We start from the raw sequence: 20,903 nt of genomic DNA on the forward strand, positions 1-20,903 counted from the left end.
TTAACGCCAAGAGAGGTCTGCGAGTCTAGCACATTGGTGTCGTCACATCCTTCCCACATCGGGCGGAAAAAGCCCGGGTTCGAATCCCTTCAGTGACGCGAGGAACATTTATGGGCATTTTGACTCCGTGGTTGAGTTGGTCGGTCTCAGACGTAAACAGTAAGGTTTTTTCTCCGGAATCTGAGGCTTTTCGTCCAGCAAAGCAGGAAAATCGACCACACCACACAACACATGCAATTTATAGACACAGTACTCATCGGTCGATGGAATAACTTTCCCGGGACCCTAATAAATATTTTAAAATAATTTAAAAGCTAAGAGATATAATATAATTTAAAAGCTAAAAGCTGAAATAATTTAAAAGCTAAAAATAATTTAAAAGCTAATTTTTAAAAGCTAAGAGAGAATTTGTGCACACCTCTGGTAATGAACAGCCGTGGGGGCTACTTTATCAAATTGTAAGAAATAAATTATTTACACAAGGCGTGTAGGGATCGATTGTATGCAATGGTTCGGAGTCCACTAACTGGACGGATTCTGTAACTATTATTCTAGATATTTGTTTTCTACAGGACAATGCATGCTCTAATTTGATTTTCACAATTTCGTTCTGCTAATTCCCTCTATATTTCTTCAATTCGGACTGAACCATTTTTGTGCCGTTGAGTTGGAGACTGTGGTCAAGCAAGGGAATATTTCTGGTCAATAGAAGAAAGCCATGTCATATCGAGATATCTTGGCCTATCTTTCTGTATGCAAAGGGCCTGTGTAACTACCGGTTCTAGTATACAGACGTCATTTTATGCGGTACTCAATTTGTAGTCTTTTGGGTTTTTATTTATATTGATTCTCTTTTCTAATAGCTGTGACTTGCTTTTCTTTTTATCTTATTTTCTGCTTTATTTTTCTAGCTTATTTTGATTATTTTTTAGCTTAACTTTGTAATACATCTGTACTTTGTAATTCTGTATGGTCACTTCTATAGACATTGTTAGATTCCTCTAGTTATCTGTGTACGGAATAATCACGAATGCATATGATTTAGGAAATAAAGAACATTATTATTGCGAGTGGAAAAGAGTGAGAAAAAATGAACATTTCTTTGTGAATTGTGATAAACTAGCATTAGTGGAGAAGTTAGAAGACCGAGAACTATCTACCATCACCCTCAGTCAGCGATCAGAGAGAAAACTGGATAACCAATTACAAAAAACAGTTGGCAAACCATAAGATAGAATCTTATTAAGAAGACCTTTATGCCAAACACGATCAAAAGAATTTTAAATGTCAAGAGCAACTGCTTGAGTTTCACTGAACTTTTCTATTGAATTTGTCCATAGAAGGATAACATCAGGAAGAATATCATTAGTGGATCGATAATTCGGAATCCACACTGGCGATCATTGATCAGACAGAAGGTTTCTAGATAGTTTAAGAGTTTGTGGTGATAGGTTTGTTAATTATTTTAGAAAAAGTAGAAGTAAGAGAAATGCGAAAATAAATGGATGTAAAGAAGAATTTGTCACCCTTTTAAGGAACTGGCTGAATATGACCAAATATCGGAGCAGAATGGAAAGCACTGAAGGAATATGAAAGTGTAGAAAGGTGACACAGAACAGTTTTAATCTCAGGAGCATAGGTTTTGAGACCAAGTGGTGAAATACTATCACGACCTGGCGCTTTGTTGGAGTCAAGACTATTCAAAACTCTCCTGACAACATTTTGACCGAAGACCACAGGAGGCATGGATTAGAGTGTGCTGGGAACAGTAGGAGGTAGCTTACTAAGATTATCAATACACAACTTAGAGGGAAAATAGGAATATAGCAGTTCAGCTTTGTCTTTAGTTGAGATTTCAAACGAACCATCGGGTTTTAACAAAGTTGGGAGGAGAGGTGAGCAAAATTTGGGTTCAATAGTTTTGTTAAGAAACCGATAACTGGGATTCTGTCAGAAAAGTACATGGCGTTTGTCAGACTAAGTGGAAATGAATATCATTAAGATTGTACCTGAGACGATGTATATAAGTGAAATGAACGAGGATATTTGTGAGGATTAGATTTTTTCGCAGATTAGTTTTTTTTTTCAATTGGTTTGAATATTCTAGGTGTTCTCAGTAATAAGGAAAGGTGTGGACAGATGTATGAAACAATGAACTTTTTCGACATAGCAAGAGCTATTTGATATCCTGACATTGATCCCTCACACACTACTTGGAATTCCTCCATTCACCACTGGTAGAGCAGAGGCAACGAGATTATACACTAGCTAATCCGGAAACCGCCAAGAGAACCAATAGGTTCGGTCGGGTGGACTGTCTAGCAGCTGGCCTGCGAACGCCGTTTTAGAGCTGCATTGTCCAAATGTAAGGAAGATTAGATCTTGCCATGAAGCACATCATAACCTATAAAGACAACAATCAAACCGCATGATGGAAGAGATGCGGTGGGGAGGGTTGCCGAAGCTTTCCTCTGGGACTAAACATGGGTTCCACTACTTCAAGTCTCCAATAAGCAAAGTTGTGGTATTGCACGGGTTGGTGAGGGTCATATACCATCTAGTATTGCCTAGTAACACAGTGAGGACCATTATCAGTGGTTTTGACACAACCTCTAGTCTCGTACGTAAGTTAATTTGCAGTTTGGTTATCACCTCCAGTGTATCAGATGGTGTATTTCAGGAATTGCACATCGAGGTTATACCCTGGTTTACTAACAGATCTACCAACGTGAAAGTGGAAACAGAGGATTTGGTTGTCACCGAACGACCGGACTTCGCCGAAATTCTGTCTACATGAATGAAGTGTCCCCTGAATATCAGTGCCAACAGCGTTTTAGACTCCCAGTAGTACACCCAACTTGTCATATCTGAGAAAATCAAAACTTATCAAAACTAACTTTTATAAAGCATGAATCACTCAAAATTCTAATCCTATTTTATTTCTTATAAAAATGATCTGCTCCAGTCATGGCAACTTTCAACAAAAGTTTCTAGAGAAGACTTTTACTAAGAACAACTCTTCTTGGCATAAGTATAACTCAATTGACTATCTGCGTATTACCTTTATCGATATTACGGAAGTTACAATTCTTATCCTTCCACAGTGTGTGTGTGTGCGTGTGTGTGTGTGTGTGTGTGCGTGTGTGTGTGTGTGTGTGTGGATTGAGAAGCCTGGCCCCGACTCCGGTCAGGCCCGGAGAAATTGTCTCTTTTTTCCCCCCCACCTTTTGTGAATTTTTATGGTTCAACAAAAATTGCACAATTCTACCACCTGAAACTAGGGGGTTTCATCCAATAATAGATGCAATCCAGCAATAGATACAATTTACAGAAAGAATGCATTGTCTTACTTGCTTTTGCTAAAAACAAACTTCTTAACAAAATCAGGAACAAAATTCTAATTAAAAGCAAAAAACGAATTTCTTATCAAAAGCAGCCTGAAAGAGAAAAATAGGTTTCGCTGAGTCAGTTTCTGACTGAGCAAAACCGCTTTTCACGTTCAGGCCAGAAGTCCAGGAGATTGTGAAGAGTATGACGAGAGTTTTTACTTACAGATGAAATGGTCAAGTAAGCGTGAATATCTTCTTATGGATGACTTCAATCTGCCCAAAATTGACAACAAGGAGGGTAACTCATCGTGTGGAACAAAATCTTTAAATAAACTAGATGATTATCATTTGTAACATGTTAGAGAATATTCTCGACCTCATCATTACTCACGAATTGTACTGCATCACAGGGCATAAAATACAGTATAGGAGCCATCGGCAGGTAGTGCTTACGCGTTGGAAGGTGAAGAAAGGTGTTACAGTAGTTTAAGGTGAAGACACGGATTTTAATTTCAGAAGAGGGGACTATGGGAGGTTAAGGCGCTATATGTCGTCTGTTAACTGAGAGGATTGTAGAGGGAGGCGAATGCATTTGAATTATGGAATAGCTTTAAAGCGAAAGTCACAGAAGCCATTAATCAGGTATACACTATTGAAAAAAAATATTTCACGAGGAGGATTTCTAAATGGATGAATGCAGAGCTGGTCGGTGCAATAGAGCAGAAAAAAGTAGAATGAAAACGTTACAGAGCAATAAAAAGTACGAAGCCTACGATCACTACAAATCCATTTGTAGCAGTACCACAAATAAGATTAAGGAGGCGAAGACTTAGTATTGGAAAGCAGTGGCTAAGACCGCAAAGAAGGGGGACAAAAAATTTTGGCCTTGTCCCCATTCTTTGTTGATGCTATGACTCAACTGATGTAGGTAACTCATCTGATGTTGCTAATATAGATAACTCAACTGACGTTGCTGGTGAACTGAACAGGTGCTTTGTATTGGTCGTTACTGAAGAAAATGAAGGAGTTAATGATAGAAAGTAATGATAGTATCTACATTTATTTACAAGACGTAATTACCAAATAAACAAATTAGCTTAGTGGTAATGGGTGACCTAAATGCTAGAATCAGCATTAGTAAAATCACTTCAGTCATGACCATATAAGGCGAGCAAATTAAGAACCAAAAATGGGATAAGGTTGATTGATTTTACATCCTATAATAACCTACAGATTACGACTAATTTCTTCCCACACGAGGACTGCCACAAATACACCTGATCAGCACGAGGCAGCAGGCCAATAATAGATTATATATTAGTAAACAACATAAGTAACAAAAGTTGTTTTGGACACGATAGTATTCAGAAGCTTTGAATTGGAAACGAACCACTTTCTACTAGTTTCACCAATAATATTTGAACCACGATGGTTAAAAACAAAGAAAGAAGAGTGTTTCAAAGTGCGCCTTTTGCATGACCTTAGTAGCAGATGGCTTCCCAACAGAGAGTTAAAAAAACTGACACAAGTTATACAAATTAGAATCAGACGAAGAAGAGCAGACACATTTGGAAATATTAAAACAGGTAACATTCGAAACTTTAGGAAATAAGAAACTATGGCATTGCAAAAGAAATCAGTGAAAATGGGGCGAAGACATTTAAAAAATTAAAGAACGTAAACGAAACACTTGTAAGAAATACTTATCAACAAATCCAGCCGATTTAAAAGTGAATATAACAGGAAAAAAACCGTAACCAAAAGAGAGAAGTCAGAAAAAGGAACGGTGAAAACTGGATTAACATTCTGAAACTTAGAAATAGACTTAAATAACTAAATCCGGTTACTTACAAAAATATTAAATAACTTAAATCAGGAAACTAAAGATATTTGAACGAAAAGTGATATTTTCATTTTTAGAATAATCGTTTTTGCTAGGTATAATTAGTTGGAGATCAGTATTTAAGGAATTGGATATTTGAGAAGTTGAAGCTGTTTGCGCAGGGCAAGGTGTCTCAAACTGGAAGTTGGAATACAATGTGCTATCATCAGCAAAAAATGAATGGGATTTCCAGTCAATGGAAAAAGGTCATTAATATATAACAGGAAGAGAGTAGGAGAAAGAACTGAACCGTAAGGTACGCCAGAATTAGTGCAGAAGTTTGAGGACAGAGAGACATCTACCATTACCAGGAATGAATGGTCAGAGAGTGAATACTAAAGTACAAAATAAATAGTTGAAACTATAAGATCAAAGAGCCGTTGAAATGTCAAAAGCAGCTGCTTGAGGGTCACCAAACATTTCCATTGAATTTGGCCACAGATTGGTAACATAAGTTAGTATGTCACCAGTGAATCTACACTGACGGAATCCATACCGACGATCGTTGATCAGATGGAAGATTTCTAGAGAGTTTAGAGTTGACAGTTCATTGATTTCTCTTTTACTTTAGGAAGAGTAAATGTAAGTGCAATTGGACGATAATTGGATCGGAGGGATTTTTCATCAAATTTCCAAGCAAAACGGAAAGCACCTTTGAATAAGAAATTTAAAAATGCGACACTGACAAAACTAATTTCAGAAGCACTGGTTTTGAGAACAAGTGGCAAAATACCATCAGGATATGAAGCTTTCCTAGCATCAATATTGTACAAAGACCTGCTGACATCCTTTTGGCCGAAGGCCGCAGAAGACATTGAATAGAGTATACTGGAATGATAGGTGGTTCACCTAGACCATCAATAAACGATTTTGAAGAAAGTTAGGAATTACGATTCAGTCAGTCGTTCCAAGCAATATATTGTCCCTCTACCTAAGGCGATGGCAAGACAGCATTTAGAATATTGTTTTCGGATCTGAGGCGAGGCTGGTAAAAAACAGACTTATAAGCCTTTTTTCTCATTTTTTAAGCCGTTCTTCATATGGATAACGGCTTACAAAGTCTGAACTGCTAAGCTTTGCAACTGAACATCTCAATGGTGGGGGAGGGAGGTGCTGACAGAGATATATCTAACACTGAAGGGAATCAGTAAAATGAACGCGGGCGGTTTATTTTAACTGGTAAAAGAGAGAAAAATCAAGAGCACAAATACAAAATTTGAGGGTAACGGATGGTTGGATCTCACTAAGTTTAGTTTCTGGCAGAGTGCTTGTTTGATCATTGGAATTAATAGTTTATCAGAGTGGCTGCGTCTAATAGTTTGGCCGATAATTCAAGCGGAGTTAAATAAGCACTTTTTAGCAATCGAAAAAATAGAAAGGTACAAATGATAGAATTCTTTATTATTAACTTCTACAGTTGCAGAAATATCCCTTTTCCTTACATTATTTAACGAATATACAGTAATGGTAATAGTAAAAGAGAAAATCTGTTCGAAATATTGCCTTCACGACCTATTTTGTTAGTGTCATTTCGCATAGCCATTTTATAAAATCAGCTTAGTAACAGGATGAGAATACAACGGTTTTCGCAAGAGAACGCTCAGCGAATATCAACACAAAATCGAATTTTAATATTGAAGGCAGTGCTGCATATGATTGACAGCTGCCTTACGTCACTTAATCATTAAAATATTGAAGTAAGAACATCATTGGTTATCGGTTTACATTCAAATTTGACGAAATATTAAGAACCACCAATGTTTGTGTTGCACTGAGCATGACCGAGGCGGAGTAATGCGTCAAGGAAACTTTCGAGTACACTTTGATCTGCTGAACGTCACCTCCTTTTATGTATAAAAACCGGATCAGCTTGTGCGGGAAGAGCACTCTTGACGACGACTTCAAAAAGAAGATTCACCACGATCATTAACAGCAACCATGAAGTCGATTATATGTACGGCAATTCTAATACTGCTAGCTTCCATCCGATCTGTGGACTCAGCGACATGTAAGTATTTCAACTAGCTTTTACCATCGATACGTATCTTCGCGTAAACTACATATTTTTGAAATAGTTTATCCACATTATTCATTAACACTATAATGGACATTTTGAATATAATAGCATTTAATACATATTTCTGTTCTGCTTCTTGACATTAGGTCTCGATTTGGAAATTCTTCCTGTAGCAGGTCTTCTCGATTTGAGCGCATGCGTTTCCATTGAAGGCTGTGAAGACCTAAATCAGTGCGAAGTACAACCAGGAACCACGATCCCCATCTGCGTTAAGTCAGGTAAAATTCCTAACGGCAAAAAAACGTGTATACTGATAATGAGTTTCAGTTTTAGAAATTATTTAAAACTACTTCATAAATACCATGAAAAACATTATTTGCTTCTAACGCAGTCGGAAATCTTTCATGGGTTGGGTTTCGTTCTAAAACTCATGAAGTAGCTCCCATGTTTCCCTTATGCATGATGTCATTACGAAAATGCAGCAGTGCATAGCAATGTATTTCTGTAATTCAAATTGACAATCTTGCGTAAAGAAAGAAAATTTTTCTCACCGGTAACGCCAATATTCAGTCGTTTTTAAATGCAAAGGAATGGCTGGTACGAAGAAAGCCGCTGTGGTTTTTTCGTAAATAAGGGCCAACCTCTCATATATTCACTGTATTTCTTCGTTGTCTAATTTCGAAAGAAGTAATGTTTGAAGGTTACCTACCTATCTTGAAAAACATTTAATTACAGTGAACTTGGGTAATTGTAATATTAGACATACGAAAGAATAGAATTAGTTACATTAAAAATGATACCTTCATAAGTTCTTCGATTTACCATTTCTCATAATTTCCTCAAAGCCTCTCACCTTTTCTCAAACCCTTAATTACATTATTCCGTTTCTTTTAGAATTATTAATTTTCGGACATAACTTATTTAGTAGAATCCTCTCTTCACGTTAATTCGTTTCGATTTTTGAGAGCTTAAATTGGGAATTCCGAATCTCTCTCTCTCTCTCTCTCGAAGGATAACAGAACTCTGAACATTTATTCAACTGTGAACAGTTAATGAATACACGTATAAGCATACTCGCAGAAATCTCGCCTGTTTTAGGCTCATAGGACAACAACTTCAGATGAAAAAACAGCAGCTAAGAATTAAAAAATCCAGCAGAAATCGTCTTAGGAAATGCAATAATGATTGTAGTACCATCCTTGCCAAGGTAAAAGATTTAGAAAGTTTTATTTTAAATTTAAAACGCAATAACTCAAATCTGATTCATAGAACCCTTCATAGTATGTCCACGATTCTCGTAATTTTGAAGCATGAAAAACCATTTAGACAGACTTTGTGTAGAATTTTAACAATTGAAAGCGTAACAGATTTATAAATTTAATTATTCGTATTTAAATGAAAACATGCTAATTTTTGAACGTTGCGAAAATCCAAACTAATTTGTCTACAAAATGCATCGAATATTTCATCTCAAAAACAATGTGTGTGTGAGTGCACATGAGTATGTGAGTGTGAGTACTTGAGTGCGTGCGTGAAGAATGACTGTATGCAAGGCGTAGTCTAAAATTATCGGTTCAATAAACTGATTTCGATAATAATAAAAAAAATCTTAAATTTCGCGTTGGCAAAAGGCTTTCCCAATTTGAATGGCACATTAGTGGTTCGGAATATAGTGCATATATTACCTAGACACCTTTGCGAAGACAGGAGTTAAATTCCTTTTCATGTACTTTTAAAAATCGAAAAAGTTAATGAAGCAAGAATTTCTTTGTTTGCCTTTAAACACTATCCGATTATCCCCTTTTATAATTTTTAAACAAGGGCAGGAAGGATGTATTTGCTTACCCCGAAAGTTTACTAGTAATAGTACGAACAGCGGAACGATAATAATTTCCGGGTTCTTCTGCTATTTCTTCAATTTTAAAACAAGGGCGTAGGAAGATAACTGATTTATCCCCCAGTTTCTAATTTAAAAATAAGAAATTGAATCAACAATTTATGTGGAATGTTTCGGATATTTACCAAAGTCAACCGGCTTTTACAGTACCATATGTACAGTACAAATATTACACAGTACATTGAGGGCAAACATTAAGACTCTTGTTCCCAATTAATCTTAACATATTCATCACGAAGTTCTTCCTAGACACTATTATGTAATCTTTAAAAAATGTTTATTATATCGGATTTTACCATATTCATTAGTAATTTCACACTAGTCATGAAGCATAGTAGTATTCGCGTATAACTGAACTTATATCTAAAATTAAATCTAATTTACAATGGAATGTTCATTAGGTCTAATTTTTGGGAATATAAAGAGAATATTAATTGGTAACTTTGCACGTACTAAACTAAATTAAACTCTACAATGCGAGGGGCCATAACTTCGTCCTGCAATAACTGACGTCTTTGCTGTCATCGGTATTTCTCTATCTGTTTTGCTCCCAATAGTATTAATTCCAACCACTTCTCGTGCCTAACTCAATAACATGCTTCCAAATTCTTACCGCAACGTCCTCATAATTTGTATCTGTGAAAGCGGCCATCAAACATACTCGTAGCTTTAGTTTGTGTGTGTTTAGAGTTATGTAACATCTGAACATATACTGTATTTTCATTTATTACTTCACAATCTAACTTTTCATAATATAAATTTCATTTAGGCATGCGTAAATTCGAATCATTCTAGCATTTATACTTATACTGAGCTATGCAAGGTCAGGCCTCAGGATGGGTAGATATGTACCTGGCTCGACCAAGCACTTCATTACCTTGACTTCCTCTTCAGCACTGTCTGTTGTCTTTTCTACCTTTCGATTATTACCAGCGATGTGGAGGTATTCCAGCTTAATTCTTCATTAACCCTCTTATGTCGCGTACATTCCGCTTTATAGCTTCTTTATAGATACTCTTAACCTACAGTACGTCTTCCCAATAAGTACAAAATATACGTACCACAATATGTTCCACAAACCATTCTCACAGTACTTGCCGCCATACTGTGAACATCCTGACTCATTTCTCATTGGTGGTGGGCAATATGGAGTCTCACTAGGGGCCTTCCTGTCAATTGTCCAGAACTTAACAACGGAACCAAACACAACTTTTCATATACAATACATTACACATTTGCAGAGGTTCTGTATACATCACAAAGGAGTACTATGGAGTAGATGTGGGAAACCACCAGTATCGCTTTTACCAAAACACTATGCTACTATGTACTTACTGCCATCTGAGACAATTCATATCATAACCACGGGACAATATTCTGAATTTTTACTCTAACAAATTTCCTATTTTTTCAAACAATCACCACTTCTACCTCCTCCCTACACTGAGCATCTTGCGTATCAAAACGTTTCCCCCAAAAACAAGTTTCATGTCTTGTGGTTCCTCTAATGAGATAAAGGATGATTACTTATTCTGTGTTTTTTTTTTTTCCCCTCTTCAGAACTTGAATGTATATACACAGAAATTACTGATTCAGCTATTGTTGTAAAATAAGATTTTTTATTTATTTTTTTAAATAAGGTTTTAGGAGGGTGAAAGGTAAGAACGGTTTCAGAACTGTGACAAACCAGTGCATCTGCCTCAATGTAAAGAACTAGTTTAAAGTGTATTAGTTGTCTGACAGCACTGGGGGTTCACTGAATCTCCGCGTTGTATTCTTTGTAAGTGACACAGAACTCTCTGGGGGCCAGAGATTTAAAGTGTGGGGAGTGGTTTGTTGTGTAGTGTTATGTTCTGGTGATTCTCTGTGCATTTAGCTGTTGGGCCCCTATTGGGACCCACTGGAGACTTGGGGGTGAAACAGGTAAAGGATGGGGACGTAGAGTAGGCATCCCCAAAGAGACGTCAGTGGGGATGGGCCCCACCAGGCGAAGTATGGAGGAGGCAGGGAGGGGAGGGGACAGACTCATCTCCTCCCTCCCCTGCCTGGGGATGGGGCTTTAAAGGGAACCGGGTTAGAGTATCCAGCTCAGTTCGCCAAATGGCATGTTCGCAGCAAAGTTGCAGTATGTCTTCGTTGGTGATGGTTGTCAGGTCCTTGGTTTGTCGAATCCGGTAGGAAGGTCAAACTGCCATTCCTGCTCCGGGGGTGGTATATGTTAGCTGGCAGGGAGGTCAATGTAAAGAACTGTGGGTGAGGTGGGCAAAGTCCTAGGGGGAATTTCTACGAATTTTTTTGACTACGGAAAGTCTCTAGAAATGATGCGATCATTACCGAATGTTGACTGGAGCAGTTCCTTCACTTGTCAGCTAACGTGGGAAGGGGCACCAACTTGCATGAACAATACGGCTTTCGAGCATTGCCATTCTTGCAAAGCAGGAATAATATGATCTCGTAGAAGAGCAGTAACGTGCACTAGTTGCTGTACACTTTACGGGGCCATTAGGTGTAGACTCTTGAAAGAAAAATGATCCGACCGATTATAAACTCTGCTGTGAATGCACACCATACTGTAACGTATGGACTTTGCAATGGTCTTTCATTCACAGCAGATGGACGAGAAGTTCCCCCCATAATCGTCAGATTTGTGCATTTACAGCCCCATGAAAAGTGAAATATGTCTCATCAGACCACAAGGTCATTCGAGCCCATGTATCGTCAAATTCCATACGAGCCAGAAATCGTAGAGCAAAGCCTATTCGTTGTTGCTGATCAGAAGACTATTTCTTGCACTACGTGAATCTTGTACGGGAACCAGCGTAAAATTATTCGAAACACTTTACGTACAGTAGACCAGGGAAGGTTCGAGTCACTTGACACACCTCTGATAGTCCACTACTGACTGGTACTATTTCGCACTCTGACCATTGCAACCGCCACTTCATCTACTACCTCCGTTCCGATATGTGGTCGTCTCCTGCCTGGAATTACACCGAACTCCCCAGTCGGACGCTTCAAATTTCTTTATTAGTTTTCAAAACCCGACTGACATGTCAAAGGTTTTTTCGCAGACCTTTAAGTTTCCGATATTGACATAGTGCTGAATTAGAGTCGCTATTATTCTGGTAGAACAGTTTTACTAAAAGAGCAATTTCCTTTTTTGTAAGAGCAATAATAGTTATTGACTGTGGCTTTGGCCTTTCTTCTTTTATCTAACAGGGTGTCATTTGCGTACGTATCGTGTCTTGAAGTAAATGACAACTTTTACATATGCGCAGTCGTTTTTCCCTGGTGGCGCAAATTTTAACTAATTTTTTTTTCTTGTACAAATCGCTTCCTCATACCCTAAAAGACATATCCGTCAATTTTCACATCGCTAACTCTAACCATTTTGACCATAGGGTCTCCTGAATAGGCAAACATATTTTATACCCACCCGGTATATATACATGTATATATTTATTGATTTATTTACACTGATCTATATTCTTTTCATCCTTTTAAATTGCTTAAAGATTTATTGAAGCTTCTTGGTACAAAAGTCGAAGTGACCGTTTCAGAAGATGGTCAATTACTAGATGCCACTGTCAATACTAATACTAAAGATTGCGCTCTTCTAATAACAGTGAAGCTTTCCCCAGACTGTCAGGTTAGTATTTATTCTAAAGTTAGATTCATTGATAATAATCAATTTTGCTGTTGTAGATTTTAATAACCAAAATTATAAACATGGTTTTTAATATTTCATAAACGATGTTTTTAATATTTCAGGGACCGATAAATTTAGATATCGAATTAATAGTGAAAGCATTAGGATTACCCATAGTTGTTCCAATCACAGTGATCATTTTTCCTGGTTGTGTTCTGTAAGTAAAATTATTTTAAGTAACCAAACTATTGGATTTTACACTCTTTCACTTTCAGTTATCAGAAATTTTATAAAATGAAGTTTTCGTTATGACAGCAACTTTTTTGGTCTGCACGTGGAGATCAAATATTTGACTTAACATAAACACTCCTGTCTAAAATTTTGGAATCACAGTGAACCACAATGTTTTCTTTATTTTTTTTCCTTCTACACTTTTTTCTTTTATATCTTTTTAATATTATTATTATTTTTTTTAAATTAGCCATGAGAATATAAAATTTAATATTAAAAAACCTACAAAAATTATTTTTGTAGGTTTTTTATATTAAATTTTTATATTATTTTTACTAAGCATTGAAAAATTGACAGAAAAAATATTCAAATTATTAATATTATCAACCACAATATAATAGCGTAGCTTAATTTAATTTATTACGATACTCACCTTTTTATAATCTGCATTGATGTTGGAATAAATTGGATGATAATTTTAAATTTAAGTTAGCATGAATAAGTTAGGATTTAAAAACAGAATTAAAATGTGCACAAGGAAGTTGAAGTGCACGTCTTCGTCCTTGTTGTCAATGTTGAAATTTGAAACGATTTTATTTATACGGTTGGAAACAGAAGGCCAATAGCCATAACAAGTGGCTTTCGTTTTACACGTCTTCAGTTGGCAATGGTGAAATGAGAGTAAACGCGTGTATTTAAGAAGACTAAGTTCCCGTGATGCTCCTGGATACACGTGGGAATCTCAGGTGCATGAGATTTCAAACCGGTGCTATGTTATAGGGTAGTTTGGAATTTAATACTTGAAGAGTGGAATGGCGGCGAAACCATTCTATAACTAGGCTTCATATTGGAAAATTTTAAAACTGGATTTTAATTTGATAATAGGAATGGCTGAATCTACTAAGGGGGTGTGGTTGTGGGATTGAACTTGTGTTGCTAATTCAGTATTGGACTGTCCCGTCCTAAAGCTATTGTAGTGGTAGTAAGCACGTGTGTTTGATGTTTTGGTAGAACCGTATTTTGTGGTGGTGCTACCAATGTAGCAAGCGTTACAGTTATCTTGACATTTTATTAAGTAGATGATATTATTCATGTCACTAATGTGGTAATTCTGTGTATCTTTATATGAATTGAACAATGAGCCTAATTTATTGTAAGATGTGAATGTAAGGGTGATATCAGTACTTTTGAATAAACGGCGGAATTGGTTGGCAAAATTACTATGGTAAGGGAGAATAATACGTGGATTATTATTGGACATGCGTTTGGGTGGGTTTTTGATATTATTTTGGACTGTGATAATAGTTTGTTTGATTAATTGAATAGGATATTTCCTAGATATGAATTTACTTGTAAGATATTGTAGTTCATTATTAAGGTCATAATGTGTGGAACTGTATTTTATAGCATTATAAATTTGATTAAAAAGGACTGCTTTTTTTGTGTTGAGGGGGTGATGTAATTCAAAGTGTAAGATTCCCACGTGTATCCAGGAGCATCACGGGAATCTAGTCTTCTTAAATACATGCGTTTACTCTCATTCTACCATTGCCAACTGAAGATGTGTAAAGCGAAAGCCACTTGTTATGGCTATTGGCATTCTGTTTCCAACTGTATAAATAAAATCGTTTCAAATTTCAACATTGACAACCAAGGACGTAGTCGTGCACTTCTACTTCCTTGCACACATTTTAATTCTGTTTCTAAATCCTAACTTATTCATGCTAACTTAAATTTAAAATTATCATCCAATTTATTCCAACATCAACGCAGATTATAAAAAGGTGAGTATCATAATAAATTAAATTAAGCTACGCTATTATATTGTGTCAGTTATAAATGATACTTTAAGAGATCTACAATTTTCGAATTGTAATATTATCAACCATATTAACTTTTCATCGGAATATCCTCCACCAGATTTTATCACTGCCATTTTCAGATGTGATATTCTAGCGATTAATTTTATACGTATGTATAAAATTAACATTTTCCCAGCGGTCTGCAAAGTTTCCCATAAAAATAGTGAAGATGAGCAGACTTCACAATTTGATGGACCAGATTATCCCATAAGGGCACTATTGGGTTTATGTGGGGCGATTCGGATATATATATATACACTTCCTATTTTACCTATCCATTTCCTCCAATTGTTCGTCTACTTCTTCCATGAATTTATTGAAGCTATTAACTTTCGCAACAACAGATGGATGTTTAGTTGCTAGAGAGTGTCTGTATAAACTAGAACTGTGCTTCCCATAATTTTGATTTTGTTTGCTCTAAGCCCAGACCAACCATTTCTTTCGATTTTCAGGGTATAATAAGAGTTTCGGACTGCTACATAGTACGAAATCCTGCTTGTTTAAAACGAAGTTTTACTGTGGATGTAAACACGATACTATATCTGTTCCTATTTAACTCAGCTCGTATTTCAGATGCAGCAAATCGTCGATTACTTTTAGAAATCAGTGTTATAGTCTTGCCTATTTTTCTGTTTTCATGCGCAGTCGTCCTACTCGTGTTTTTTATCCCTTTAAACTGTCAATCTCCTTGAATAGAATGGCAGTTTTAACTTTATATAAATAAAGCACCTCGTTTTTTTCCAGTACTTCTCATGGGCTAACTTTGTTTACGCAGAGTCAAAACAGCACTTATTTTTCAAAACACAAAACTTATACCAAACCCTTTCCGAATGATAGATGTTCGATTTCATGAGTTATAGCTCTTACTCCTCAATTTATATCAGTGTAAAATATTGTAGAATGATCTCGAATCTTCTATAATACTGTATTTATAAAATAGCATCACTTTTCTTGAATATCCTGTAATAATTTCCCACGGGAAACATTGAAGAATTTGCTACAATGTACTACCACGTCAGGAATCTTCTATGTGTTCTAACGTATGAGGAGTATTTCATGTATTCTAACACATCAGTAGTCACCTACAATATTCTACCACATCAGGAATCTTCTAAGGTTATAAAACATTCAGAGCAATCTACAACTCTCTGGAATATTCTAGACATTTTCTTAAATAGTATTTAAGTTTTGTTTTTGATTTTTATACACAGTAGAAAATATTTTAATAAAAATTGGTAAACAAGAAGAAGAACTATTTATTGCATACAAAACGCACATACCGTACACAATACCCTTCACGGCTACAAGAAAGGGGGTTGTAGTTGGTATTAGTTTAATAGAAAGTTTTAAAATTAAGAAAATTGAAAACTGATACCAAACTGTTAGATGGGAATGTATCTATCTCAGGACTATTATATTCGAATTGACCTTCACCCGTTATTTCGTTTCTTACCCACGAATGTAGTAACATTTCTCGATATATCATAATCGTGGTTTAATCAATTCTGTGCTTATTCCAAAATGAAATCGTTCTGCCTGAAATAATCTCTAATGTCAACCCTCCTGAACGTAAAACTATCCTGTTATTAATTATGGTTAATATAAACAGTGTAACCCTCTCTGGCTCTTCTCGGGATTCCTACAGCCATTTATAAGTTAACGAGGATGGTCCAAATGTAAAAGAGATTTCAGTAGGATTCAATGGGTGTACTCAGAGCGTGGAGCAGAGACTATAAAGCGTTCACATTGGCAGTTCGTACAAAATACACTAATTCAGCATTCTTTAGTTTCTTACCTTCTCAGCAACAAAATTTCACAGACATATGGACATTTTCGCTGGACAAGAATCAACATTCAGAGTTTTTTTTTAACACGATGGCAGAAATTCTCTAAAGGATGATGATCCTCTTCAAGTAAAAGTTTACATATTTTCTACAGAAGAAAATCTTGTCAGAAGCGTTCCGATGATATTGTGTACGACGGTCGAGGATCAGCCCAAGGAACTGGATTTCAGCTATAGGAGAGAAATAACTTCTTGGGTCGAACAGTGACAGTAAATGAAACATAGTGTAGGCACCTTGAGCCAGAGCAAGCGATGCAACTTGCAGTAGAAACTTTAGACATCTTGAAGAGCAAATTGTGAATGGGAAGCATTGAGGGAAGTGATCATAGACGCTATTAGTCTTTTCATACAAAATAAGAATACTGTTGAAGGCTTAGGAAAAATGAGTGAGATGCATATAAAAAATCAGGTGATTTTTTTATATACCAATGGTATGTATAGCTTAGTCTGTAATCAGGTTAAAAAAAGTTAGGCATACTAAGAGATAAGACTCTGTCAAAGACAATGGACAAAAGCAGCAAAGAATTTTATGATTATATCAACAGCAGAAGAAAGGTCTTGAACCACATTTGTCCACTGGATGACAATGGGTTGACTGTCCATGACCTTGCTAAAGTTGCTGATAAATTAAATAGGTATTTTGCATTTACATTCATACTCACGCATGAGGAATTCTTTAGGGAATGGTATGTCATAAGTTTAACAAACACTAACGGAAAGACAAATAATTTTGTAATAACTGAAAGGAAACTGGAGGCCCCTATAGTCTCTAGCTGTGCGTCTGTTTCCCCAATTCACAAGAGGATATCGATCGACCGAGCTAGCCGGGTGGGTAAAGTGCTTGCCTGGGCAACCCAAAGGTCGCAGGTTCTAATCCCGCCTCGGGCTTGGATCAGAGTAGATAATGCAAAAACTTTAGGAGGTGCATTATGGCCACAGAAGCCGATGCGCCAACTAACAAAAAAAAAAACAAGTGGATATCAAAAAGCGACATGAGTAATTACAGGCTTGTTAGCTTAATGTCTCTTCCGGGGAACATAATGGAGTCACTGGTTAAGGAATAATTCAGGACCTTCTAGAGAGGAATGTAGTTATACGGCAGACAAAACATGGGTTTGTTAAGGGGTGGTCTTTTCTGACCTATGCGATTGCATTCTAAGATGCAGTAGCCAAGGAACTTGATGAAAAAAAATATATTAACACCATACTGGTAATTTTGCACATAAATGACTGCTGTACAAAGTGGAGCAATATGATAATGACGGCAAATAACAGCTCTGGATAGTTCAGTGGGAGAAGACAGATATTGGTTATCAATGGACACTGTTCTTCGGATTAATGTTTTTAGTGAAGTCTCGCAGGTTTAAGTTCGGGGCCAATTCTTGTTTTAAATATTTATTAATGATATTGATGAGGATATATCAGGCTTAATGTCTACGTTTGCAGATGTCTAACGTCTAAAGTATGCCGCTGCAACACGTTATAGAAAAAGTAGATTGATAAGGTGCAAAATTGCAAATGAAATTTAACATTGACAATTTGAGGTAATGCACATGGATAACAGTAAACCCACGTTAACATACCAACTGTGTGGTTTTACACTCAAGATAGTGGAAAATGAAAAATAACCGGTGGCAATTGTTCGGTCAGATATGAAGTTCTCTGAGCAGTGCAGACAGGTTGCCAGGACAATTCATGAGGTTTTGTTAATGACATATAGAAACTTTGCTAGCGTGGATAATGAAGCGAGTATCCCTTTGCTGTGGTACAAGGCCATGGCTAGACAGCGTTTTGAGTAATGTATACAGGTCTGGACGCCTCACGTTAGGAAGGATGTAGATCTTCTGGAATGCGGAGAAGGCCAACTAGATTGACGAAGGAAAAAAAAAAACGGAACTGTTATTTAAAAAAATATTCTGCTGAGCAAACTGCAGTTTCGGGAAACTAGGCATTTGAGGAAGAGCTCGGATTGAGGTATTCACGGCCTTCAACGGTTTGAGTAAGCTAAATTTTGATGACAATCTTCCTCTTACTGGGACTACACATATCAGACGGCACAAATTCAAATTGAAGAAGGATGGTTGCAGGGTATTTATGCAGAAGTTTACCTTTATTTCATGAAGGCAAGTTCGAGTTGTTGATCGTTGGACCAAACTTCCATCTTGTGTTGTGGAATGAGTGGTTGGAATAAATTCGAAGAAGAACTATATAAATTCTTAGAAGGTATAATGGGTGAAGCTATCATCTTATATAATAATACTAATACTTGTACCATCTCTTAAAAACATTAATGCTAATAATAATTTTGTTCCTCTAAAATTCCGTACTTACTTATTTCTCGAATAAAGTCAGTTGCTCCATTGCTAATCTCTTAAACAACTATCTCTGTTAAAATATCAAATCCCCCTGTGGAATGTTGTTTCTCATCTTGTGTGGTGGCCTCAAATCTTTTATCATGTTCCTATATTCTTTCCGAAAGAGAGCATTAGTGTTAATTATTGTAACTTCTCTTACTGTCTCTCTCCTTTCCTTGTCTCATTGACCTTTAGGTATGCAGCTTGCCTTTTCTGTAGATTCTTCCATGAGCCAGGTCTTCGCAACTCACAGCTATAATTCCACCGCTCTCTTCGAATCCAATCCGAATACGTACCTGAACTAGCCAACATTGATTCCCCATTCAACCAGAAACTGAGAGAAGTAGCTTTTCTCTTCCAGGTATATCTCTTCTCTACTGTTCTCTGGAATAGCCTTCTTTTTGGTATATTTACTGAAAACTGCAATTCACAGGAAATCAATTCTAATGCTATTAAGTATCTTCTGTCTTCTCACTTTCAGCCCATGAACTACAAGTTCTATCGAATCGCAAATGGGCTAGAAGTTCTCTAAGCACTATAGGTTCATCCTTCCTCTTTGGGATTGATATGAAAAGAAGACAAAAATATTCATTATACACAATAAACCAAACAAATTGTACCTCTTCCTTCAAATATATATTTCAATTTAAACGAAGCACATGTTGACATAATTTTTAGAAAAATAGTGACTGCACAGCTGAAAGAACAGCTTATATAGTTTGAGCAGTATCGTGGAGAAAATTGGTGTACAGAAGCTTGCGCCATAACAGGAATTCGCCGAATTACAAAAACAGCAGATATAGCAGAATGGATAATTATAATTTACTATACATATTAAAGGTAGCCAAATGTATTTAAATTTCCCCAACCTATAAAACTAACTTAATTAAAAATATTCACGAGCAGTCAGTTCATTTAAATTATAAAATTTATGGTGATTTATTTGGCGCCGATTTCCTTTCTTCCAAGCTTAACTGTTAATTAATTTCTACTGAGGTTTATTTGATTAAATTATATTCATAAATATGATTGTGAAGCTCTTTTTTTTCCTAAAGAAGAACTGCACTTTATATTATAATATAATAAAAGAGACTTTTCTATCCACACAGGCCGGTAGAAACAAGATAATAACTGGAATTCTGAGTTCAATCAATGATGAATCTATGAAGAAAGGATTATTCAAAACCGTCATGGTTATGGTCAATAAAAATTATGCAATTTATACTTGAATTTTAAGAGGGTATTTGTATGCATATTTGAATTTAAAAATAAAAAACAAAATGCTACTCTCATTGTCTGCATATTCTTCGTTTTCTTCCTTTCAATAGTAATTTATATAAAATAACAAAACTTGTTTATTTCTTTAATTTCTTATAAGAATATAATTTATTTAAAAAAACATGACGATAAATGCTCTTAACTTCTACATATATAATGCAGTATTTCTGTTAAGACTTACATCTATAATTTATAGTAGAAAAGAAAGACAAGGTCTTGGAGAGCGAGAGAGAGAGAGGAATTTCAGCAGTTCATTTTAATAGAAACAGAGAGAGAAACCCGAATAGTTTTTTTTTTTTTTATTGTAATGTCTTTAAAACAAGCTTTCTTTTCATTTTTTTTTAAATCGAGGGTAACCACCTGAGCTTTTCGAAATCTTTCACTGAATTTGGGTGTGTGGCGCCTCCGTAGCCAGGTGGGCAGGAGCAGCAGTGCATAGCACATGATTTTTTATTAGACCGGGGTTCGAGCCCGTCACCACCAAATACGGAAGATGCGGAAATGTCAGGAATGACAATTGCATATCCCGGAGCAATATGGCCTTAGTTGCTAATGCTCCTA

The 20,903-nt window shown here is 36.2% G+C and overlaps 1 protein-coding gene across 1 annotated transcript; it reads left to right on the forward strand.

Moving 5' to 3' along the window:
- The first annotated feature begins 7,074 nt into the window (after positions 1-7,074).
- LOC150077970 (uncharacterized) lies at positions 7,075-20,293 on the forward strand. Its single transcript, XM_090384419.1, has 4 exons — positions 7,075-7,219; positions 7,375-7,506; positions 12,897-12,991; positions 20,174-20,293. Exons 1-4 carry the CDS (start codon positions 7,150-7,152, stop codon positions 20,291-20,293), a joined length of 417 nt encoding a protein of 138 aa, XP_090240545.1. The 5' UTR covers positions 7,075-7,149.
- The last annotated feature ends 610 nt before the right edge of the window (positions 20,294-20,903 follow it).

This window comes from Mastigoproctus giganteus, chromosome 11, assembly GCF_048544385.1.
Source record: "Mastigoproctus giganteus isolate SK-2022 chromosome 11, ASM4854438v1, whole genome shotgun sequence".
Taxonomy (NCBI): domain Eukaryota; kingdom Metazoa; phylum Arthropoda; class Arachnida; order Uropygi; family Thelyphonidae; genus Mastigoproctus; species Mastigoproctus giganteus.